Here is a 25,851-nt window from a genome sequence, read left to right as displayed (position 1 = left end):
AAGCAGAGTAAAGAGATACAAATTGTTGCTAATCCTTCCAATTCTATATTTGTTAATGGTTGTGTCCCTATCTTAATCAAAATCCAAGTAACAAGAAACTCTAAAAATTGTAACATAGACTAGTAATATTAATGGGAGTGTGAAGGAAAAGCCAGGCTGGGCCTACTGGTAAATCTAAGCTTAACAAGTGTCGGATTACTGATCTGAGTTCTGCTGGGCCTAACTCATAAATCTAAATTAATAAATGTCGGTTTGCTGATTCCCTGCCTCTGCTTTTGTGATAATGATGCTGCTAAAGCTGTTCCATGCCTATTGGCCGAATACCCCGAGCTTGTAATTAACCCTATAAAACCTCATGCACACGTCTTGGAGGTGCTCAGAGCTTCAGAGCAGAAGCCCGTCTGAGCCCGCCGGCGTAATAAATCTGAGTACTCCAACCCTCCGAGTGGTGCTTGTCTCTTGGCTGGCCTGTCGTTTCTATAACAGGAGAACTCTTACGATTTGCTCATGCTTTGTTTATCTGTTTCTAGAAAGATACCACTGCCACAGTGAGGATCCTAAAAAACAACAAACCAAGATTAGTACCAAAATTTCCAGTTTTCTTGTTTCCTTCATCATTTTCTCCTGTTGGGATGGTATTCCACCCGCGAAGTCATTTTCTGTACGCTTATGGTAATCAGGTATGTACAAATGAAACCTTGCAGTGCAGTATAGGTATAAATCATTCACTTCCTCTATGCTGAGTGATTATACATCAAATAAAGAACAGAGTCATTCAGCTGGTCTGGGAGGTGGAAAACCTGATGAGGAGAGAATGAGGGAAAAGGACAGTGACAGTGAATACAAACAAATCTTTTGCTGAGGTTTGCAGAAAAGGGGAGCAGGTAAATGCTGTGGTGTTTGAAAGGGAAAAGGAAGTCAAAAGAAGAAAAATTTTTAAGATAGGAGGAATTATGTGTAATTATGGGAATTATTCAGTAGAGAGGGGAAAATTGGGGATGCAGGGAAAAGAGAGAAGAAATTGCTAGAGTGACATTTCTAAAGAGATGAGGGAGATGAGATCTATGAAGCACTGAAGAGGTTGGCCTTAGGAGCACAGACAGTTGTTCTGTAGTAACAAGAGGAAGGAAGGGTTTTCAAGTTCAAAAGCTGGTACGTGGGTAGATATGGTGATGGAAGATGTGGGAATTTATTTTCTATTTTATCAACAAAAACCAAAGTTATTATTTAAGAGTGAGGATGAAGGAGGAATGTTGGGGTGTTGAAGAAAGAGAGAAGAGTAAAATAGTTACCTAGGAGGACGGGAGAATGAATTGATTAAAAGAATGCAGTATGATTGCTTGAGCTCTGTGCTCATGAATTCAACATGTGACTAGTGCAACTTTATTAAATGTTCTTCATGTTCAGTTGTAGGTGTATAGATGTAGTGGAGAAGGAGGGGGGTTGTATTAACCACAATTGGAGTTCTATCAAGAAACTATTAAGAAGTGAAAAATGTACATTGAGGAATGCAATAAGACAAAGAAAAAAAGAAATCAAGGCATGAATATTAAATAGTAATAAACTGGGTACTTGCAGAAGATATGATTGTCTATATTGAAAATCTAAAAATTACATACAAATTGCTAAAACAAATGAAATGCTAAACATGGTAGGAAGAAAAGTAAATTTCATTTCTGCACATGATCAACAGTAAATTTGAAAGCATAACTTTTAAGGCATTATTTTTACAGTAGCCAAAACAAAACAAAAACACACAAATAAAAACTATAAAGTACTTAAAAGTAAATCTAAGAAAAGATTTCCAAGACCTATATGTAGAAAATTATAAACCCTACTGAAGGACATTTAAAACTTTATAAAGAAATGGACATAAACATTCTTATGGATATGAAAACTTGACTTATCAGTTCTTCCTTAAATTAATCTGTAGACCTAATACAACTCTAATCAAAATACCAAGATTTATGTGGTGTTTAGTTGACTCTTAAGTCTATATGGTATATGTCAATTATACCTCAATAATTTTTTTAAGAAAAGAAAATATACATGGGAAAACAAAAGACGAAGAGTAATCAAGATAGTTCTTAAGAAGAATAAGGAAGAAGGAATCGCATTACCAGACATTAACCCTTTTAAAAAATCTGTAGTAATTATGATAATACAGTTTGGGCTCAGGAACAGACAAATTGACCAATGGAATAAAATAGCCTACAAATAGACCCATGCATATCTAGAACGTTAACAGAGGCCAAAGTAACATCACAGGGGGAAATAAGAGACTGCTCAAAATGGGATCGGAAGTTTGGCTATACATATGGAAAATGTTGAATTACATCCCCATGGTGCAAGTTCAACTCCTGGTGGATTAATAATTTAAATATCAAAACTTTTAGAGGAACAAATAGTGAGTATTATTTGGAAGTCAGGGTAAGGAAAGCATTTTAAAACCAGACTGAAAAAGCAGGAACGATGACAAAAAAGAGAACTTCACCTCCATTAAAAAGAAGAATCCTGGGTCAGCAAGATGGCAGTCGAAGAAGCTTCAGTCCCTTGCTCTCCCACAGAGACACTGAGTTAGCAACAATATACAGATCAGAGTACTTTTGCAAGAACTTTAGAGACCAATTGAGGAGCTATGGCACACAGCCCAACATAAAACCAAAAAGGGATTCTAAAAAAAGGTAGGAAAATGTGCAGCATTTGCCCATCTGTCCCGCTGCATCCAACCCAGCATCCCTCCAACAGCAGGGATCCTCCCTTGGAATGGGAACAGAAGAATAGACCTTGCGTCCAATGTTCTGGCTTGTCTGGGGGCTGTTCAAGGGAATTTGCCTAACTCAGAACACTGACACAACAGACAGCAGTGTTTGGAAACTGCTGAAAGAGGGGAACAATATTGACAAGATGGCAGACTAGGATGCTTCAGACCCTCACTTTCTCCCAAAGCCACCAAGATAACAATATATGGACCGAATACCTTTGCAAGAACTTTAGAGACAAGTTGAGAAGCTACAGCACCCAGACCAATCTGAAGTCAAAAGGGATTCCAGCAAAAGAGATAGAAAAGCCTACAACATTTTGCACATCCATCCATCCCTCCCCTCCTATTTGATTTAGTGCAGCACAATTGAAGGAAACTTCCCACACCAGGGATCCTCTCTCAGAACAGAAACAAAAGAGGTAACAGTGCACCCCACATTCTGCCCAGACCAGGGGCTACCTGACAGAACAGAATCTGTCTTGCCTGACTCAGAACATTGATGGAACTGGTAGACTTGTTTGGAAACTACTGAAAACAGATATTGCTGCAGCACATTAGAACTGTGGTTTTGCAGGCAGATGCTAGGGGCGACAAGAGCTGATGGGCTTCTGAGAAGAGTCAGAGATAAGCTGTTCAGGGAATTTGAGACAACTGAAAGCACAGCACAAGCCAGAGAAGATGTATTCTCAGAAAAGATTTCAGAGGTCCTAGAACCTTTAACTGGGCAGATTGGTAAAGGTCTGTGTGAAACCAGGCCATAAAAACTGGGAGGTGTGGTTGCTTTAGCAAATGCCCAAGTCTCAAAACAACAGTCACAAGGAAAACAAAGAAGTGGGGAAGCATGGTCCAATCAAAGGAACAAAATAAAACTCCAGAAAAATGACCCTAAGGAAATGCAGATCTATGAGATGCCTGACAAAGAATTTAAAACAACTTCCTAAAGATGCTCAATGAGCTTTACAAGAACACAGATAGACAACTAAAAGAAATTAGGAAACTAATGCATGGACAAAATGAGAATATCAGAGAAACTAATTTAAAAGCTCAAAGAGAAATTCTGGAACTGAAAATGGAAAACTCACTGGAAGAGTTTAACAACAGACTTGATCAAGCAGAAGAAAGAATCAGCAAATTGAAGTCATCAAGTCAGAGGAGAAAAAAGAAAAACAAATGAAAAAAAGTGAAGAGAGCCTCAGGAACTTATGGGATGCTATCAGACTTACATATGCATTATGGGAGTCTCAGAAGGTGAAGAGAGAGAGAAGTAGGCACAGAGCTCATATAAAGAAATAATGGTCAAATACTTCTCAAATCTGAAGGGAAAACATGGACATACACATTAAAGAAGCTCAAGGAATTCCAATCAGAGTAAGTCCAAAGAGACCAACACCAAGACACAGAAAATCAAAAGGTCAAAAGTCAAAGGCAGAAAGAGATCTTGTAAACAGCAAAAGAAAAGTGACTTTGTCACATAGAAGGGAACTTTCATAAGATTATCAGTGAATTTCTCAGCAGAAGCCTTGCAAGTCAGAAGGGGATAGGATAATATATTCAAAGTGCTGAAAGGGAAGAAAACCTGTCAGTTAAGAATATTGTAACTGGAAAATGTCATTCTAAGTTAATTAAGCCAGAAGGAGCAAGAAAAATACCACATGATATCACTTTTATGTGGAAACTTAAAAAAAAAAAAAAAAGACGAACTTATTTACAAAACAGAAACAGACTCACAGACATAAAAAACAAACTTATGGTTACCAGGGGGTTAAGGGGGCAGGAAGGGATAAATTTGGAGTTTGAGATTTGCAGATACTAACTAATATATATAAAACAGATAAACAACAAGTTTATACTGTATAGCACAGGGAACCATATTCAATATTTTGTAGTAACCTATGGTGAAGAATAATGAGAATGAACATATGTATGTTCCTATGTGACTGAAGTATTGTGCTGTGCACCAGAAATTGATATAACATTGTAAACTGACGGTACTTCAACAAAAATATATTTAAAAAAATAGAAATCCATAAAAAATACTGTATCTGGTAAACTGTCTTTCAAAAATGATGGGGAAATTGACTTTTCCCAGATAAACTAAAGCTGAAAGAGTTCATTACAACTATGACTGTTCTGCTAAAAAAAAAAAAGAAAAAATGCTGAAATGAATCCTGCAAGATGAAAGTAAAGGGTGCTAGACATCAACATGAAATCACACGAAAGTATAGTTTTCCAATAATGTAAATACATGTGCAAACATAATCACTTGTATTAATGTGATTTTGGTGCATAAATTCACATTTAATTCTTGTATAGAATTTATAAAAGAAAACATTTTTGAACAATAAATGTTAATGAGTATATAATATTAAAATATGTAATATATGACATTAATAGCATAAAGGGGGATGGGGAAGTATAGAAGATTCTGTATGCAATTAAAGTTAAATTGTTATCAGATTAAAAATAGAATAAGATTTTTTAATGTAATTGTGATGGTAACCACACAGAAAAAAAAAAGTATAGAATATATGCACAAAAAAATTAGAAGGAAATCAAAGCATGCCACTACAAAAAATTTAACAAAGCAGAAAGCAAGACAATAAGAAAGGAAAGGAAAGACAAAAAGATACAAGACATACAAAACAATAAACAAAATGGCAATAGTAAGTCCTTCCATACAGTAGTTACTTTACATGTAAATGGACTAAATTTCCCAATCAAAAGACATAAATTAGCTGAATGAGTTTACAAAAAAACAAGATGCAACAATATGCTGTCTACAAAAAACTCTCTTTAGATCTGAGGATGCACATAGCTGAAAGTGAAAAGATTTTAAAAATATTTCATGCAAATGGTATCTGAAAGAGAGCAAGGATGGCTATATAATACCATACAAAATTGACTTTAAGTCAAAAATTGACAAAGATATTATATAAGAATAAAAAATCAATTCACCAAGAAGACATAACTATTATAACTATTTATGCATCAAATATCCGGGCTCCTAAATATATGATGCAGAATTAGAAAGAATTGAAGGGAGAAATAGCAACATAATAGTAGGAGACCTCAATACTCCACTTTCAATGAATAGAACAAATGGACAGAAGAAGAGTAAGGAAATAGAGGACTTACACAACACTGCAGACCAATTGGACCTAACAGATGTAATCAGAATACTGTACCCAGCAACTGCAGTATAAATTCTTCTCAAATACAACCAGAATAGACCATATGTAAGGCCACAAAACATGTCTCAACACATTTAGAAAGACTGAAATTATACAAAGTATATTTTCCAACCAAATGGAATGAAACTAGAAATCAATAGAAGGAAAGATGGAAAATCCACATGTAAGTGGAATTAATCAACACATTTTTAAAACAACCAGTGAGTCAAAGAAGTAGTCATAAGGGAAATTAGAAAATACCTTGAGAAAATTAAATGAAAACAAAATATACCGTAACTTATGGGATGTAGCAATAGTAGTACTATCAGGGAAGTTTATAGCCATAAACACATATGAAAAAGAAAAAACCTCAAATTAACAACCTAATTTTATAACTTAAGGAGCTAGACAAAGAAGAGCTACCAAACCAAAAGCTAGCAGATGGAAGGAAATAATAAAGACTAGAGAAGATATAAATGCAACAGAGAATAGAAAAACAAGAGGGAAAAAAAGCAATGAAATTAAGAGCTTGTTTATTAACAACCATTAGCTAGATTAACAAAGAAAAGAAAAAGAAGACTCAACTAAAATAAAAAATGAAAAGAGTGGACTTTACCATTGATGTCACAGAAATGAGGAGGAATTGAGAATATTATGAACAGTTGTATGCTAACAAACTGGATAACCTAGAGAAAATGAGTAAATTCCTAGAAACACACAACCTACCAATACTAAATCATAAAGAAATAGGACATTTGAACAGACCGATAACTAGTTAGGAGATTAAATCAGTAATCAAACCTCCCAACAAAGAAAAGCCCAGACCAGATGCCTTCATTGGTGAATTGTTCCAAATATCTAAAGAAGAATTAACACCAATCCTCCTCAAACTCTTATCAAAACAATTGAAGAGGAAAGAATACTTCCAAAGTCATTCTATGAAGCCACCATTACCCTGATACCAAAGCTAGACAAGGATAATATGGGAAACAAAAACTAGAGACCAATCCCTGAAGAACACTGATGCAGAAATTCTCAAGAAAATACTAGCAAACTGAACTCAACAGCACATTAAAAGGATTAGCCGTATGTGTAGATGGCTGAATCACTATGCTATATACCAGAAACTAACACAACATTGTAAATCAGCTATACTTCAATTTAAAAAAAAAAAAGATTATCCATACCATGACCAAGTGGGATTTGTTCCTAGAACATAGGAATGTTCAACATATGAAAGTCGATCAATATAATACACCACATTAAAGGAATGAAGGAGAAAAAAATCCACAACATCATCTCAATTGATATAAAATTGCATTTCACAAAATTCAACATACTTTCATGATAAAAACACTTAACATAATTTAAATAGATGAAAACTACCTCAAAATAAAGAAAGCCACATAGGAGCAACCCACAGTGAACAACATATTCGATGGTGAAAGAAAGCTTTTCCTCTAAAATCAGGAACAAGGAAGGAAACCCAGAAGTGGTGAGAGCTATTAGACAAGAAAAATAAATGTAAAGTATCTGTATTGAAAAGGAAGAAGTAGAACGTAAAATGATCTCTGTCCACAAACTCTAAAGATTCTCCAAAAACAAAAACAAAAAAAACTTTTAGAACTAATAAAGGAATTTAGCACAGAAGTCTCATTTCAGTATGGGTAAGTGCTCTCCTTCCGTATCCAAATGCACCCAACACTTCATCCTTTTATGAACAAGGAGGACTCAGTTGGGAGATAGCAGTATAACTTTGTTCTTTTATACATTCATGATGCATACTATATAGAACTGAAAACTGCCACATATACTGTTGCACAAAATCTAGGAAGGAAATGGAAGGTTTACCAAGTAGGTAAACAGTCTGTACACTTGTGTGTATGTGTGTGTGTATGTGTAATGGATGTAGGAGTATGGGAAAGACTGTGCTGCATGATTTTTCTTATTTAGGAAGATTAGGCTGATAGGTAATTGTTGACGGTTACATGGTAGCTCTTTAGTGAAGTATTATCTTTTTACTCCCTTAGGTATGGCTTTCAATTGATGGCGGCAACACCTTTGAGCTAATAGCCGACTTTCATGGTGATATCATAAAGAATACTTATCATAGTTTTTATACTTCAGATATTACTTTCATTTCCCAAAGTGGAAAGGTTTACTTGACAAAGGCAGGTGAGGAATTCACTTTTATTGGTATAAGCACTACATGTGAGCCAGGGATTAGAAGATAGATTTTTAAATCTACCATATTAATCAACTAATCCTAGGGTCTCAGACCTATTAGGAGTGAATGATTTTTAAAAAATGTTATTGGGATAAAACAAACACAATATTTACCATCTTAAAGTGTAAGTGTACAAGTTCAGTGTTATTAAATACATGCAGATATTCTACAACCATCACCATCATCCACCTCCATAACTCTTTTCATCTTGAAATTCTATACCTTTTAAACAATAAACCCCCATTTCCCTCCTCCCCGCACCTCCTCACAACTCACCATTCTACTTTCTGTTTCTATGTTTTTGACTACTCTGGTACCTCATATAAGTGGAATCATATAGCATTTGTCCTTTTGTGACTAGATTAGTTCACTTAGCATAATGTTCTCAAGGTTCATCCTGTGGTAACATATGTCAGAGTTTTCTTCATCTTTAAGGCTGAATAATATTTAACTGGTATATACAACAGCTTATCCATTCATCCATCAGTGGACACTTGGGTTGCTTCCATGTTTTAGCTATTGTGAATATGAATGTGGGTGTACAAATATATCTTTGAGACTTTGCTTTTAATTCTTTTGGGTTTATACCCAGAGGTGAGATTGCTGGGTCATATGATAATTCTATTTTTAATTTTTTGTCAGGCCGCAATATTGTTTTCCACAGCACTGTACCATCGTACATTCTGACCACCAGTGTAAAAGGGTTCCAATTTCTCCACATCCTTGTTGACACTTGTTATTTTCTGGGTTTTTTTTAAAATAGTATTCATCCTAATGGGTATGAAGTGGTATTTCATTATGGTTTTTATTGCATTTTCCTAGTTGTTAGTGATGTTGAGCATCTTTTCATGTGTTTATTGGCCATTTTTATATCTTCTTTGGAGAAGTGTCTTTTCAAGTCCTTTGCCCATTAATCAGATTGCTTATTTCTATCACTGAGTTTTAGGAGTGGTGTATTTATTCTCGATATTAATCCCTTACCAGATATATGATTTGCAAACATTTTCTCCCATTCTGTGGGTTACCCTTAACCTCTTTGGTTAAGTTATATCTTAAGTATTTTATTCTTTTTGATGCTATTGTAAATGGAATTGTTTTCCTAATTTCCTTTTTTTATTATTTGTGTTAGTCTATAGGAACGCAACTGATTTTTGAGTATTGATTTTATATCCTACTACATTGCCAAATTCTAACAGTTTTTTTGGAGAAACTTTAGGGTTTTCTACATTTAAGATTATATCCTCTGTGAACTGAGATTATTTTACTAATTCCTTTTCAATATATGTGGTTTTTAATTGCTTTTTTTTGTCTAACAGCTCTGGTTAGAACTTCCACTACTATATTGAATAGAAATGGTGACAGTGGGCTTCCTTGTCTTATTCCTGATCTTAGAGGAAAAGCTTTAAGTCTTTTACCATTAAGTATGATGCTCACTGTGGATTTCTCCTATATGGCTTTCATTGTGTTGAGGTAGTTCCCCCCGCCCCATATTCTAGTCCATAAAGTGTTTTTATCATGAGAGTATGCTGAATTTTGTCAAATGCCTTTTTGTATCAATTGAGATGATGTTGTGGGTTTTTTCCTATCATTCTGTTAATGTGGGGTATTACATTGATCAATTTTCCTATGTTAAACCACCCTTGCATTTCAGGAATAAATCCCACTTAGTCATGGCATATAATCCTTTTAATGTGCTGCTAAATTCTGTTTGTAGTATTTTGAGGATTTATGCTTCAGTATTAATCAAGGATATTGGTCTATTGTTTTCTTTTTTGTAGTGTCTTTGTCTGACTTTGGTATCAAGATAACACTGACCTCATGGAATAAGTTGGGAAATATTCCTTCCTTTTCAATTTTTTGGAAAAGTTTGAGAAGGACCGGTATTAGTTCTTTAAGTGTTTTGTAAAATTCATTGGTGAAGCCATCAGTCCAGGGCTTTTCTTTGTTGAGAGATTTTTTTGTTATTAGTTCATTCTCCTTACTAGTTTTAGAACTGTTCAGATTTTATATTTATTTATGATTTCATCTTACAGCTTTTATTTTTCCAGGAATTTTTTCATGTCATCTAGCTTATCCAATTTGTGGGTTTCCACTACTCTCTCATAATCCCCTCTACTTCTGTAGAAGCAGTAGTAATATCCCCACTTTCATTTCTGATTTTAATAATTTGAGTCTCCTCTTTTCTCTCAGTTCAACTGAGTAAAGTTTTATTGATCTTTTCAAAGAACCAACTTTTGGTTTTATTGATCTTCTGTCTTGTTTTTCTACTCTCTATTTCATTTATCTCCCTCATCTTTATTTCCTTCCTTCTGCTAGCTTTTGGTTTACTTTGTTCTTCTTTCTCTAGGTCCTTAAGTTTTAAAGTTAAATTGTTGATTTGAGAAATTTCTTGTTTTTTTGTTTTAATTTAACAATTTTAATTAATTTTAAATTGAGGTATAATCGACATATAGCATTATATGAATTTCAGGTGTACAGCAATTTGATATTTGTATATATTGTGAAATGTCCACGCCAGTAAGTCTAGTTAACATTGCCAACATACACAGTTAAAAATCTTTTTTTTCTTATGATGAGAACTTTTAAAGTCTACTCTCTCAGCAACTTTCATATATGTAATATGATATTATTAACTATAGTCACCATAATGTACATTATAAGCATACACCAATACATCCTTTTATTGTACTTTGCTTTATTGCACTTTGCAGATACTGCTTTTTTTTTTTAACAAATTGAATTGTTGACAATTATTGACAATAACAAATATATTGTCAGATGATGGTTAGCACTCTTTTTTAGTGATAAGGTATTTTAAAATTAAGGTATGTATATTTTTGTTAAGACATAATACTGTTGCACCCTTAATAGACTACAGCCTAGTGTAAACATAACTTTCATATATACTGGGAAACAAAAAAGTTCATGTGATTGTCTATTTTGCAGTATTCGCTTTATTGTGGTAGCCTGGAAACAAATGTGCAGTATCTCCAATGTATGCCTGTACATCTCCGTGGCTTATTTATTTTATAATTAGAGGTTTGTGCCTTTTGGCTCCTTTCAGTCATCTCTTATTTATTTTTAAAGTAAATGTTTATAACAATATATTTCCCCCTTAGCACCAGTTTTGCTTCATTCCGTAACTTTTGGTATGTTGTGTTTTCATTTTCATTTGTGTCTAAGTTATTTTCCAATTTCCCTTGTGAATTCTTCTTTAATAGATTAGTGGTTTAAATGTGCATTGTTTAGTTTCCACAGTTCTGTGACTTTTCCAGTTTTCTTTGTTACTGATTTTTAACTTCATTTCCTTGTGATCAGAGAAGATACATTGTGTGATATTTATATTTTTTAATCTACTGAAACTTAATTTGTGGCATAACTTATAGTCTGTCCTGGAAAAATGTTTCATATGCCCTTGAGAAGAAGTGTATGTATTGTTTTTGGGTGGAGTATTCTGTATATGTCTATTAGATCTAGTTGGCTTACTGTGCTGTTTAAGTCCTTGATGTCTTTAAGTATCTTCTGTCTGGTGTTCTATCCATAATTGTGAGTGGGGTATTGAAGTCTCCAACTATTATTGTTTTAGCTGTTGATGTCACAAAATTACATCATTGTACTTTTTGTCCCCAAACATAAACTAATAATTCTTTTAAATTCATTAATCTCCAAAATTATGTAGAAAAAGAGATTTAGAGTTCAAACCTAAGTTAACAGTAAGTAGTACTAGCTTTTAAATTACTAATTGGTTTTTCTTTAAATATGTCAATCTCTTAAATCATGTAGAAAACAAAAGTACAGTTACAAACCATTGTTCACTTTTCTTCAATCACTTTTCTTTCTGTTCCTCAGACTTGATAATTTTCATTATCCTATCTTCACGTTAACTAATTCCTTCTTCTACCTTTGAGTCCCTCTAGCAGGTTTTTTTCATTTTGGTTTTTGTACTTTTCAGCTGCAGAATTTCTTTTTGGTTCTTTTAGGTTTTCTGTCTCTTTAATGATATTTCCATTTTGTTCATACATTATTTTGACTTTCACCATATAATCCTTTCGTTCTTTGAACATATTTAAGATAGAACATTTCTGTTGATTTATTTTTATTCCTTTGAATGGGCTATACTTTTCTGTTTCTTTGTATTCCTTGTGATCTTTTTGGATATTTGAATATAATCATATAGTAGATCTGGAAATCAGATTCTCCCCCTTCCCCAGGGTTTGCTTTTTTGTTATGTTTTTGTTTTTATCATTATGGGTTGTATCTATGCCAAGAATCAGCCTGAAGTGAAAACTTAAGGTCATCTTAGGTCTTTCCTGAGTCAATGCCTTTTCCCAAGTGTGTGTAATCAGTTTCTAATTTTCCTCATATATGCAGTTGCTTTTGAATGTCCTGGCTTTTCTCCCCAGCTTTATTGGGATGTAATTGATATAATATTGTATACGTTTATGATGTAGAATGTAATTATTTGATATATATACATATTGCAAAATGATTATCAAAATAAGGTTAGTTAACACATTTACCATCTCACATAGTTATAATTTTTTGTATGATGAGAACTTTTAAGGTAAGGTTTACTCTTATAGCAACCTTCAAATATACGTATAGTATTATTAACTATGTCACTGTGCTATACATTTCATCCCCAGAACTTATTCATCTTATAATTGGAAATTTGTACACTTTGACCATCTTTACCAATTAGTCCTTCCCACTGCTTGCCACCACACCCCAGCAACCACCGTTCTGCTCTCAATTTCTATAAAAGTTTGATTCTTTTTTAGTAGATTCCATATATAAGTGAGGTCATACAGTATTTGTCTTTCTCTGACTTACCTTCACTTAGAATAATGCCCTAAGTTTTATCTATTGTTGTGAATGTCAGGATTTTCTTCTTTTTTATGGCCAAATAATATTCTGTTGTGTGTATATCACATTTTCTTTATTCATTCATCTGTCAGTGAACACTTAGGTTGTTTCTGTGTCTTATTTATTCTGAATAATGCTGCAGTGAAATGCTGCATCCATGTCCCTCCAGAATATTTCCATCTTCCCAGACTTAGACTCCATTGCCATTAAATAATTTCCCATTCTCCCTTCCCCCATCCTCTGGCAACTACTTTCTTTTTTTTTTTTTTTTTTTTACATTTTCTTATTGAGTTATAGTCATTTTACAATGTTGTGCCAAATTCCAGTGTAGAGCACAATTTTTCAGTTATATATGAACATACATCTTTTCATTGTCACATTTTTTTCACTGTGAGCTACCGCAAGATCTTGTATATATTTCCCTGTGCTATACAATATAATCTTGTTTATCTATTCTAACTACTTTCTGAATATATGAATTTGACCACTCTAGACACCCCACCTAAGTGGAATCATACAGTATTTGTCCTTTTGTGACTGGCTTATTTACTTAATATAATGTCTTCAAGTTTCATCCATGTCATAGCATTACTTCATTCCTTTTAGTGGCTGAATAATATTTTAGTGTACTGATTTGGCACATTTTCTTTATCCATTTATCAGGATATTTGGATTCATGAGCATTTGATTTTTTTATACTTTTTGGCTATTATGATTAATATTATTATGATCATTTGTGTAGAAGTTTTGTGTAGAAATAATGCTTTCGGTTCTCTTGGATGCATACTTAGGATTCTCATTGCTGGGTCATATGGTAACTCTGTGTTTAACATTTTGAAGAAATGTGACTGTACTATTTTACATTCCTGCTAGCAATATATGGAGATTATTGCCCTCCATCCTCACCAGCACTTATTATTGTCTGTCTTTGAAAAACTTTAGTTACCCTAGTGGATGAAAAGTCGTATCTCAGTGTGGTTTTGGTTTGCATTTCCCTAATAACTAATGATGTTAAGAATCTTTCCATGTGTTCATTGGCCATTAGTTTTTTTTTTGTTTGTTTGTTTGTTTTTTTGAAGAAATAGCTCATCAAATCCTTTGCCCATTTAACATTGGGTTAATTGTCTTTTTATTGTTGTGTTGTAAAAGTACTTTATATATTCTTTATATATTCTGGAGGTAAGTCTCTTATCAGATATATGATTTGCATGTATCTTCTCTCATTCTCTGAGTTATCTTTTACTTTCTTGGTGGTGCTCTTTTTGAGGCACAAGCATTTTAAATTTTGATCAAATCCAATTTATCTGTTTTTCCTTTTGTTGTTTGTGATTTTGGTGTCTTATCTAATGAAACCATTGCCTAATTCATGGACATGAAGATTTAATCCTATGTTTTCTTCAGGGAAGCTTATAGTTTTCATACATTTTTTGGTTCACTTTTTCAGGCATTCATAAGTTGATAAAACTACCAATTGTAAAAAAAAATGCTGAAATTCAGTAACTTAATAGACAAATGAGATCTACCTTCAGAAATACAGTCTCCCTGAAGGAACATCTCCCAGTGTTCAAGGAAACTTTCATAGATCATTGAGTAAGTTTAGAGATTGGGGTAGGCTTGGAGATAACTGATTAGACCAGATTACAAAAAAAAAAATACAAAACACTGATTGTCTCCAAGACAAGAGCAAGGCTGGGGTTTTTGTCTGTTTCTTTGTTTTTAACATTGTCAGCATTCTTGACTGTCTAAACTTAAAACCAGGTTCTTCTGCCCTTGTAAGTCTATGATAATAATAAGCTTTCTAAAGATTTCTGATATGACTCTATAAAGCATGGTTTCTAAGGCCTTGATTTTGTGTCCTTGATGCTCACCAACAGAAGCAGCTTTACCATCATAAAATCCTCTCAACAGTCCTTCCTTATTCAGGATAAAGAGAGACCGCAGAATTCTGATTCTTGTCTCAGATCTTCACCACTGTGTTTGTTTATTCTCTCTTCTGCCACAAAACTTCTGTTCAGTTTATGTTGGTATCAAGGTTAATCTTTGTGGTTAATTTGTCTGAATCATTTGTTGAGACAGCAGTCATGCAGTAGTAGCATTTGGAAATCTGACACTAGGCATTGTGTGATTGTGAAATAAACAAAAACTATCCATCTTATTGGGAAGGGTTGGAAAGTAGAGCAAACTATAGAGCATTCTCAGTGCTCTAGAGAGCTCCCTCATGCCTCTTTCCTGTCAGTATACCTTGAAGGGTAGCCATTACTCTGACTTCTAATACCACAGATTAGTTATGCTTGGTTTTGAACTTCCTATGAACAGAATTATGCAGTATATGTTCTTGTATGTCTGACTTTTTCCAGTCAACATTATGACTGTGAGAGTCTTTCATATTAGTAATTTGTTCTTTTTCACGGCTGCATAGTCCTCCACTGTATGAATGTATGGCAATTTATTTTTCCATACCACTACTGATAGGTATTTGAATTGCTTCCATTAGGGGCCTATTATAAATAAAGTAGTTATGAACATTCTTGTGTGTTTTTGCTAAGCAGAGCTTTTATTTCTGTTGGGTATATACCTCAGAATGGAATTGCTACATCATAAAGTATATGTTTGTTTAGGTTTTTGTGAGAAAAAATATTGACTGCTGCCAACATTTTCCCAAGGTGATTGTATCAATGTACTGTCCTACCAGCAATCTAAAGGAATTCCAGTTGCTCCCTCTTCTGACCAACTCTTAGTATTGTTAGTTGTTTAAATAGTAAGCCATTATGCTGAGTATGTAATGGTATCTCATTGAAGATTTCGTTTGCATGGGTAATAGTGTTGAGCACATTTTCATGTGTTCACTGGCCAATTTTTATATCTTTTTCTGTAAATTATCTCTTTGAGTCTTTTTTTTTAATCCATTTTTTATTGTATTGACTTTTTCTTATTGACTTCTATGAGTTTTTAATGCATTATGGGTAGGAGTCTTTTTTTAGAAATATGACTTGCTATCATCTTTTCCCAACTAGTGGCTTGTTATTTTTATTCACTTCATGGTATCTTTTGATGAACAAAGTTATTAATTTTTAAAAGTTCAAATTCCTCAGTCTTTTCTTTTATGGCTAGTGCTTCTTGCTTCTTATATCCTGTTTAAGAAATCTTTGCCTGTCCCAAATTGATGAAGATATTCTCCTGTTTTCTTCTAGCTGATTTCTTATATAGATCTGTGTAAAATTTCTAAATTTGTGTGTGGTGTGAGATAAGTTTCCTTTTTCTTACAGCTGTCAGGTTCTCTACTCTGGCCTTGAGTTGGATATTCAAGGTCATAGGTTTTTGTTTGTTTATTTGTTTGTTTTTGGTAAGCTCTCCAATACATCCATAAATCATACTACCCCACAATCTTTACAAAAACCATGTTCATTTTTAACAATTTTTTTTGTTTAGTTGTTTTTTTGGAGGGCGGTGGTACTTAGCTTTATTTATTTATTATTATTATTTTAAATGGAGGTACTGGGGATTGAACCTAGGACCTTGTGCATGGTAAACATGCAGTCTACCACTAAGCCATACTGTCTCCCTCAAAACCATGTTTGCTGTTGTAATCCAGCACTCCACAGACTACTCCATCCTATGCTACTGCCAGTAATAATTTTAGTAATTGTGTTGCTCTTGCTTGGTATGAATTACTAGTGTCACAGTATTTAGCAAGCATAAGAAGTCATCTTTGCATTCCTTAAATATGTGAGCAACTCAGTCTCAATCTTGCCTTGATATTCTGTTTTGCAGGGATATTTTTGATAAAAATATTGTATCAGTTATGGTCCTGGCAGGAAACATAATTCCACTCAAGTGTTTCACCTGTAGAACCTTTATCAAAATAATGGTGGACAAGTTAGAGGAACCAACAACAACATTAAAATATCCAGAGATTAGCAATGGAAGAAAGCCATACAGTCCCTTTGATTAAAGGAGTAATGCAGATAAATAGATGCTAGCTAGCTAGCTAGATTTCTCTCTGCTTCCCTTGTTCTTACCTGTTGCTAATGCCTTTCACTAGCCAAACCCAATCAGAGGCCACCTGGAAGCAGAGCTCACATATTCATAGGGGTCGACCTTCCAGTGCCCTGAACAGGAAAGAGAACGTCTGAGAATGGATCTGGGGGTAAATAGGCAAATAGAGAATAAACAAATCTCACATATTATGAACCAAAAATCAAAATAGACTAAGCAAGATTGCTTTGGAAATGATAATTATAAGACTTAAGAAAACCAAACTAAATTGACAATATAAATTATAAGCTATTACAAATTGTAGATATAAACTGTAGAAACCTGTCTACATGTAGAATGAATAAATAAGTGGAAGGAATCTAAAATGAGAAATATAAATGTTAAAGGTTGAGAAACTGCAAATTGTAGGAATTTCCAGTGATGAACAGAAGTGAGGCTCTCTGTTTCTCTATTTTATCTACACTTCCTGGCCCATTGTAGCCCTGATAAAATGAATGGATGGATGAATGAATAAACACTGAAAGTAGGAAGAATAAAGTAAACCAAACTGATATTAAGATGTTAATTTAAAAAAATTTTTATTGACATATAGATGATTTATATTATATTAGTTTCAGATGTATAACATAGTGATTCAGTATTTTTACAGCCCATATTGCATTAAAAGTTATTACAAGATAATGGCTGTAATTCATTGTACTGTACAATACATCCTTGTTGCTTATCTATTTTATACAGAATAGTTTGTATCTCTTAATCTCATACCTCTAATTTGCCTCTACCCCATTCCCCTTCCCCTTTGGTAACCATGAGTTTGTTTTCTGTGTCTGTGAATCTGCTTCTGTTTTGCATATACATTCACTTGTATTATTTTTTAGATTCCACATATGAGTGATATCATACAGTATTTGTCTTCCCCTGTCTGACTTATTTTACTAAACATAATATTCTCTAGGTCTATTCACATGGCTGTTAACGGCAGAATTTCCTTCTTTTTATGGCTGAGTAATATTCCATTGTATGTATATATACATCTTCTTTATCCATTTGTCTGTTGATGGGCAATTGGATTGCTTCCAAATCTTGGCTATTGTAAATACTGTTGCTATGAACATAGGGGTGCATGTATCTTTTTGAATTAGTGTTTTTTTTTTCCTGGATATATACCCAGGAGTAAATCTGCTGAATCATATGGTAGTTCTATTTGTAGTTTTTTTGAGGGACCTCCATCCTGTTTACCATAGTGGCTGCAAGGACATTTTTAAAAACTAAAAGCAAAACAAATAATAAAAGCAAAACCACTTCTGAATTATTTGAAACAGAAAGTAAAAATCAATTTTAAAGGCATAAATAAAAATCAAGCCAGCCTTGGATTTTTCCACTGCAACAATGAATATCACATATTCTTCTAAAGAACTTTCAGAGAAAAATAATATTACCTAAGAATTTGGAGCCAACTCAACTAGTTGTTCATATGCAAAACCAACAGAAGAATGTTGTAAACACTATATTTCATCAAGTCTGAGATTCACTGATTGTAAGATACACTTTGTTCTATTAACACAAAGAAAGGAAAACTCTTCCAATTAAACTTTAACACAGTGTTTTAACAGAGGTCATAGTGACACACGGATTACACTGACATTACTTTCCCAGCTTGTTGTGTGATAAGGCAGTCATCTCGCATGTATCCCGGTAGTAAAACATAATTCAGTTACATCTGCTTATGGTTTTCTTCCTTCCTTAGGTCCTATAAAAAACTTGGTGTTGTTCTACCATAAAATGTGGTGTTGTGGTAATTCTTCCAGTAATGTTTGCTTTATAGATAAATATATGCCCTGCTTGTTTCCCTCTTTGCTGCACCCACAATTTTGTTGCAATACCAAATTATAATGTAATATTTTCACACTTTAAGTAGCATTAGAACTCAACATGTATTATACTAGTGATTCAGGAAACTCAACATGATGATGGTTTAAAGAGTAGAGACAAAAGTACATGCGTGTGTAGCCAGTTGACTGCTGTAGCATAAGTGCCCTCTAGTGGACAATGATTGTAAGACACATCAATTGTAAAACACCTCAATTTCCAAGGTGCTAGAAGTTGGGGGGGGGGTGTCTTATGTTTATAGATGAAATATAGCAAATTGAACCCTAACAATTGTAACAGTTAATTTTACGTGTCAGCCTAACTAGGCCAAGGGGTGCCCAAATTAAACATCATTTCTGAGTATGTCTGTGAGTGTGATTCTGGATGAGATTAGCATTTGAATCCATGGACTCAGGAAAGTAGACTGGCCTCCCCAGTGTGGGTGGGCATCCTCCAGTCCATCGAGGGCCTGAGTAGAACAAAAAGGTGGAGGAGAGAGGAATTCATCCCTTTTGCTTCCTGCCTGCCCGCTTGAGCTGAGACGTTGGTCTTCTCCTGCCCATGGACTGAGACTTACATCATCCCTTCCCCTCCCCCACCTCCGTTCTCAGGCCTTTGGGCTCCAACTGGGAGTTCCACCTTCAGCTCCCCTGGTGCTTCGGCCTTTGGTTCTCTGCCTTACAGACAGAAGATCGTAGGACTTCTCAGCCTCTATAATTGCATGAGCCCATTCCTCATAGTAAATCTCATAATAAATAAGCACATCTCTATTGGCTTGTCCAGGGTGATTGTAGTAGAGTGACGAGAAGGGGCTGGGTTCTATATGTATTTTGGGGCTAAAGTCAATGGGATTTGCTGATGGATTAGATGCAGGGTATGAAAGGAAGAAAGGAATTAAGAACGACAGCACAGGTTTTGGACTGAGCAACAGGAATAATGCAATTGCCCTTATTGGAGATGAGAAAGGCTGAGTATGGAGGTTTGTGTGAGTGCTAGGAGTTCAGTTTGGGATGAGTTCCATTTGAGATGCTTGGCTGACATGCACCTGGCGATGTCATGAGGCAGTTAGATAAGTCTGGAGTTCAGGGACGAGAATGAGATGGGAGGTTTAAACCTGGGAATCAACCACATAAAATTTAAAATCCTGAAACTGGACGAGCTCTCCAGAGACAGCGAGAGAAGAGATCTCAGAGCTGAGCCCTGGGGCACTCTGATGTTAGAGGTCAGGGCAGGAGAATGGACCAGGAGACCCTGGCCTAACTAAGGAGGGTGGAAATGAGCCTTTCTCACCCTGAGACCTCAGCGTGCAGTCTGGCTTCATCCTCCATCCGGGGGAGGGGCGCTCTCTTTCTCTGCATCAGTGTCTGGTTAAGTGAAAGTTGCTGCACTGCCAGTTCCTCTCAATATGTTGCCCTAAGACATGAGAGAGAGGACACCAAGTTGGATTCAACATATTAATCCTAATAGAGCTAATGACCTGGTGGTCTCTACCGATAATTCCTCTTGACCTCCTGGGGTTTATTTTCTCACTGCCGTCAAGAACCTGACTTTAGTGTTAGAAAGAGAACCCGCTGCCAGGAGATGCTAAGCTCTTTTCCTCAAGATCTCTTAACATTCCCTCACTCTGTCTGTCCTGCACCTGCTTCAGCAAACAGGTCCTGTAATCAAAGGAAGCTTGAGAGCGATTTTCCAGGGATTTAACAAAGACTAACATGTATTTTGCTAATCCCACAGTCTCAGAGCCCTTCTCCCACCTCTTAGTTTAAATAGAATTTTCATAAAGTATAATTTGAAAAGTTCTCTATATAATATCATATCAATATCAAGAGACTTCTGTTTCTTTCCTAACAGGATTAGGAAGATATAGTGAAATTGGATCTATTTCTGATAAAATTTTCACATTATACTATGACCACATGGGATTCATACATAAACTGACTCCAGATCATTTTGAAGCTGGCGGGTCGCTTGCTGGCTCTGGAAATTCTAAAGGTATTTTTGGACAGGTCAGTGATACAATGCATTGAAGCAGTTCGCCTTGTTTTAAAAATAGATGCCACATTCTATATACAGAGCAATGGGGAAATGGGAAAGTGTTTTCCTTGGGACAAACCCTTATTAATGCTCTTTGCTCTATGTAACTAAGGGAAAAACCTCCATGTGTCAAGGAACATCTCCAAAATCTTTCAAGCCCTATCCAGGGTTATAGAGATTTAACTCCATCCACAATATTTTCATATAAATGTCTTCACAGCAAACCACCAGATGTTCTAAGCTAGATTCAACCCAGGTTCATGGTGAGTTTGATGCTCTACCTCTCAAGGTTGACCTTGAAGAAATGTGAGTTCTGTTTTTCCCACTTGTTTACCTTTTCTCTTTCATATTAACCCTGCCCCCTCATTTCTTCCTTTTCTAATGCTGACATAGAGGACTTACCATCTACTTCATGCAGATTTTCCTGATAGTTTTGATGTTATCATGTGCCCACCTGGGAAGTTACAAATGCCTAAGAACTCCTCATGGCACACGATCATGATAAAGAGTTCTCATTAGTATGTCAGCGAAGAATCAAACAGATGTTTTGACTGAGGTTTAGTAAAACCTGCCCTTTGGCCTAAAGGAAACAGAATAAAAGATGACTCTAGTTTTACTAGATCTTTCCGAATTACCAGGCCAAGACTGTGGTTCAGAGGATGGTGTTTTAACTTCTCCTGTCTATCTGTAGAGAGTAACAGGGAACTTTGTAGTGACAGTAAGATGCCATCCTGTGACTCCCTGTGTCCTTATTTGCCGATCTGTTGTGTGAATCTGCAAAGAAATATATCAAACCACATGAACAGAAGGGTCGCACTCACCAAAAAAGCAGTTACCTCAATTTTTCAGTAACTTCACAATATGTAGAAAATGTCTTAGCTCTCTTATGTCAACGTTTAAATTATTAAAATCAAAAGCTGGGGGGAGGGTATAGCTCAGTGGTAGGGCACATGCTTAGCATGTACAAGGTCATGGGTTCAATCCTCAGTACCTCCATCAAATAAAAAATAATAATAATAATAACAAATAAATAAACCTAATTATCTGCCCCCCCAAAAAAAGACAAAAAAAATTTTTTAAGCCAATGGGGGTTTTTATACTCAAGATGAGTTCCAGGAACTCACACTCAGCATTATCACCTCCCTCCCCCAAATCAAACTATACAAGCATCCCCTCTGGATACAGAAAGTTCCTGGATCTTATTTGGCTCTGACTGTGTGCCACGCACTAGCAAAGCACTTCGTCTTCCTAACAGCTGTTTCTCCTCATTTTACCCATGGCTAAAGAATTTACCCAGAATTACACCCACCACTGGTTAGTTGCTGGAATAAGGCATCTAAGCAGACAGCAGATTCCAGGGCCTGTCCTGTTAGTCACTGCGCCGCCTTTCCTGGGACTTGCACGTTCTTTTCATGGGACATACTTGCCACTCCCAGGCTAGGATGTCCTACAGAAATCTTAAAGCTTTGCCAGTAATTTTCAAGAGTCCTTAAGCCATCTGTTCAGTCCCAATACATTCTCACAGTGTCTGTTTCCCACTCTCTCCCCTACTTGGTGGGCTCCCAGATTTAAGAGACCAAGGGAAAAGGCATGAGAGAAATGGGTCTTGAAGGCACAACCTGATGGTGGTGCCCTAACGAGTCTGCACTGTCTACCACCCTCCTTGTGTCGTAGCAACAAGGTCAACTCCAGCATCCCCTTTGGGGATGGTCCTCACCTGTCTTCTCACCCCTCAAACTGCCCAGACCTGGACAGGATCAGGATCAGAGAAGGGTTGTTGAAAAGAAGACCCCTGGGTCAGAAAAGTGGGCCAAAGGTGTCCACGTCAACAGCCAGGAAAAGCCTTGTGAGCCAGAGGGAGCGAGAAGGGCACGTGCCACCAGTGCTGGGGAGCCCTCAGCGCTGGGCAGGGTCACCGCAGGAGATTGGACGTGTCAGCGCTCAGATGGAGAGGTGCTTCTCAGCCCCCCACTTACATACGACTCCAAATAAGAACTGAGTTCTGGAGTCACCGCCTCCAAACTCCACACACACGACATGACACTCAAGTCTTCCACGCCACCTTCTACGCAGGAATCTTAAACTGAATTTTACTCCTCAGAATTGATTTTCCTCCTCGGTAGAAAAAAATGCGTTTTTCCCTTGCACACACGTGGATGAAACAGAATCCATTGGAATATTCCTCCTATTGATAAGCAAAACAGCATTGTTTTGATGTGAAGTGGAAGCAAATCTGTTACTTGCATTTTGTCATAATTGACAAAGCTGTTCGAAATACAGTATTTTCTCTTTTCATATCCCAGGCTCCTGATATGGGCTTTGAGACTGCCCTTGCTCCACAGTATATCACCGTAAATGAGATGATCTTTTTTGCGTATGTACCCAAGAATGAACCTAAGGAAAATATACACAACAAGAAGTTCAACGGCATTCACGCTGGAAAAGTGATCCACTCCAGGTAGTGACTGACTAGCTTCACATTTCACTTTGATGGCACACTGGTTTCTAAATTCTTAATTTTGAGCCTACTTTTTTGAGTAATTTTCTTGATCACATAGGATAAGTTTGTCCTTTAACACCTCACAAGGCCAAATACATTTATGGACTCCAAGGTGCCTTGTGCAATGCGCCAGTTTTAGAAATGTGGGGCCGGGTCTGTCAGCACTGTCAGGCCAAGCTGCAGGCTTGCGTGTTTGTCATCTTGAGCATCAAAGACGTGTGGGCTGCACTGGATACTGCTGATCTTCAGGGCTCGGTCTCAGGACAGCTGTGTATGTCCTGAAGGCAAGCACATCTAGCATAGAGGAGGCCATCCTGCCTGAAATACTGCATGGAGGGTGTGCCGAGTTCTCAGGAACACTTGCTTTGAAAATACCAGCTAGAGCCAGTGACCCTTCAAGCTACACTTAAGGCTTAAAGACTTTCTTTGAAAAACAATGCGAATTCTGTAACTCCCCCCTCAGATCTAACAACCTGGAAAGGAATGGTTTCAGATTACCAGAGACTCCCCCATCCCAAATGTGATGGGCCCTATTCCAGGAGGCTGAGGTCTGTTTATTACGCGTGCATTGGGCTGTCAGTGCATATCCTGTCCCACAGCCGCAACTCCACGCACCCCGCGGCACAGCTCACTCAGAGGTGGGATTGGAGGATGGGGGTTAGACACAATATAACAAACGTTGGCATTAGATTTTTCCCACAAAGATTGTAGAACATTCTGTCTCTAAGAAAAGTATCTTGATCTCTTGTTTTGATGACTGACTAACTGACCGGGAAGGTCAAGCATTTGGGAACCGGAAGTTATGAGGTCAGCAATAGGCCAAAGGCAGGTATCTAGGTAGTCAGGGGGCAAAGCAGGGTAAGCCCTTCATTCTTCTGTTGACAAATAGTTATTTAACACTCACTGCAAGCAAGACAGTCTGGGAGATGGGGTGATAAGAGGACGAGAAGGACGTTCGAGCCTGTGTACTCCTTGAACTTGGATTCCAGCACAGGACATCGACCATTATGTAATAATAGTTGATGTAAGTCTGCAATGGAGGAGCGTAGAGCATTGAGAGAGTGGTTTCCTGGGGATTGAGCCCTTGTTTGGAGGATCTTGGAGGGTTTCCCAGAGGCAGTGATGTTTATGATGAAATGAGGAGGAGGAAAGTGGGAGGGGAGTGGGGTGAAAGGTTCCAGCCTGAGAACAGCGTGGAAAAGGGCCCCAGGCCAGCGGGAGCCTGATGTGTGCTTGAGAAACCCAAGGAAATCAGAGTGACTTCAGTGCCATAAACCAAGGAGAAAAATCATTCAAGACCAGATCGGGGGGGCTTTTGTGCCCCAGTAAGGAATGTGGATGTTATTCCAAGAGGGGGAGGCATTGAAGGCTTTGAATTAGGTGACTAACCGGATGGACTGTGTGTAATTTGTTTACCGAACCAGCTGGATATCAACTTTATTTTTCCCCTTCCGGTCTCTTCAGATCCCTCTGTGGACCTATTTCCTTTGTGGCTCTAGATGACATATCAGGCAGATCCCATAGCTTTTCTCTGAGACAATAAGTAAATATTTCCTTGGCTTTTTAAAAAGTCTGAATCAGTCTAATAACTACATGACTCCATTCATGTCCAGTGTTTTAAGAAACTTCAAACTCTTATCCAATTTAAGTTTGTTTTCCAACCCCTGTTTGGGCCTGACCCAGCCTGGGGAGCCTAGAGTGTGGGGAGGTGGAGAATTTCTCATTCTCAGTATTTTCACATTTACATTCTCCCTCCCTAAAAGTTGAGGCTTTCCAGCCCCTTCCGGAGTTGGGTGAGAGAGGGAGGTAAGATAAAGGGGTCTGCTGAGGGAGATCTGACTCCTTTGAAGAGGTGACACGTCTACTGGCGGACAGCTGTCCCCATCACCCCCAGGCCTCTGCAAGTCTTCCACTCTGCGGGCCCGTACCCTTGCAGCAGTGCCTCTGGGCAGCATTCTTTTCTTTCCTGCCTCTTTTCTGGCCCCCAGCACTATGCCTCTGGACTTGTTTCTGGAAGTGCTGCTAGGAGCCCCAGGAGTGCTCTCAGAAGGCACCCTTCAACTGTCACAGCCTTCCCAGGGCTGGCCACATCCAATGACAGATCAAGGTGGAAACAGAAAGACCTAGCATTTTCACCCTAACACAGTTCAGCTCTAAAGGGCCATTTTAGCTTCAGAGTTCCCCACTTCTCTCTCTGCTGAGTCCTGCCTCCATCACCTCCCCGCTATGGGTGTTAATCTCAAAGAACTCACAGTCAAACACCCTACCCTCTAACTCTGTCCCTGAGTCTGCTTCCTAGAGATCTCAACTCAGTAACACAGCTCCTGGCTTGCTGTTGGACCACGGTAGAGGCTGAAATCCTGTCTGTGGGGCACAAAGTGAACATGTGATCTGAGATGCCTATAATTGACCAGATGTCCCCTGA

General features: G+C 36.9%; 1 protein-coding gene across 1 annotated transcript in view; it reads left to right on the top strand.

Annotated features, from left to right (window-relative positions):
- Positions 1-25,851, top strand: part of CATSPERB (cation channel sperm associated auxiliary subunit beta) — a 97,804-nt gene that overhangs the window by 43,954 nt on the left and 27,999 nt on the right. Inside the window, exons 13-16 of the mRNA XM_032482527.1 lie at positions 531-680; positions 7,965-8,109; positions 20,744-20,898; positions 23,230-23,384. Of these exons, the coding sequence (XP_032338418.1) occupies positions 531-680; positions 7,965-8,109; positions 20,744-20,898; positions 23,230-23,384 (605 nt within the window). The remainder of the gene's footprint in view (positions 1-530; positions 681-7,964; positions 8,110-20,743; positions 20,899-23,229; positions 23,385-25,851) is intronic.

The sequence above is a fragment of the Camelus ferus genome, chromosome 6, assembly GCF_009834535.1.
Source record: "Camelus ferus isolate YT-003-E chromosome 6, BCGSAC_Cfer_1.0, whole genome shotgun sequence".
Taxonomy (NCBI): Eukaryota; Metazoa; Chordata; class Mammalia; order Artiodactyla; family Camelidae; genus Camelus; species Camelus ferus.
This window is presented reverse-complemented; position numbering and strand designations above follow the sequence as displayed.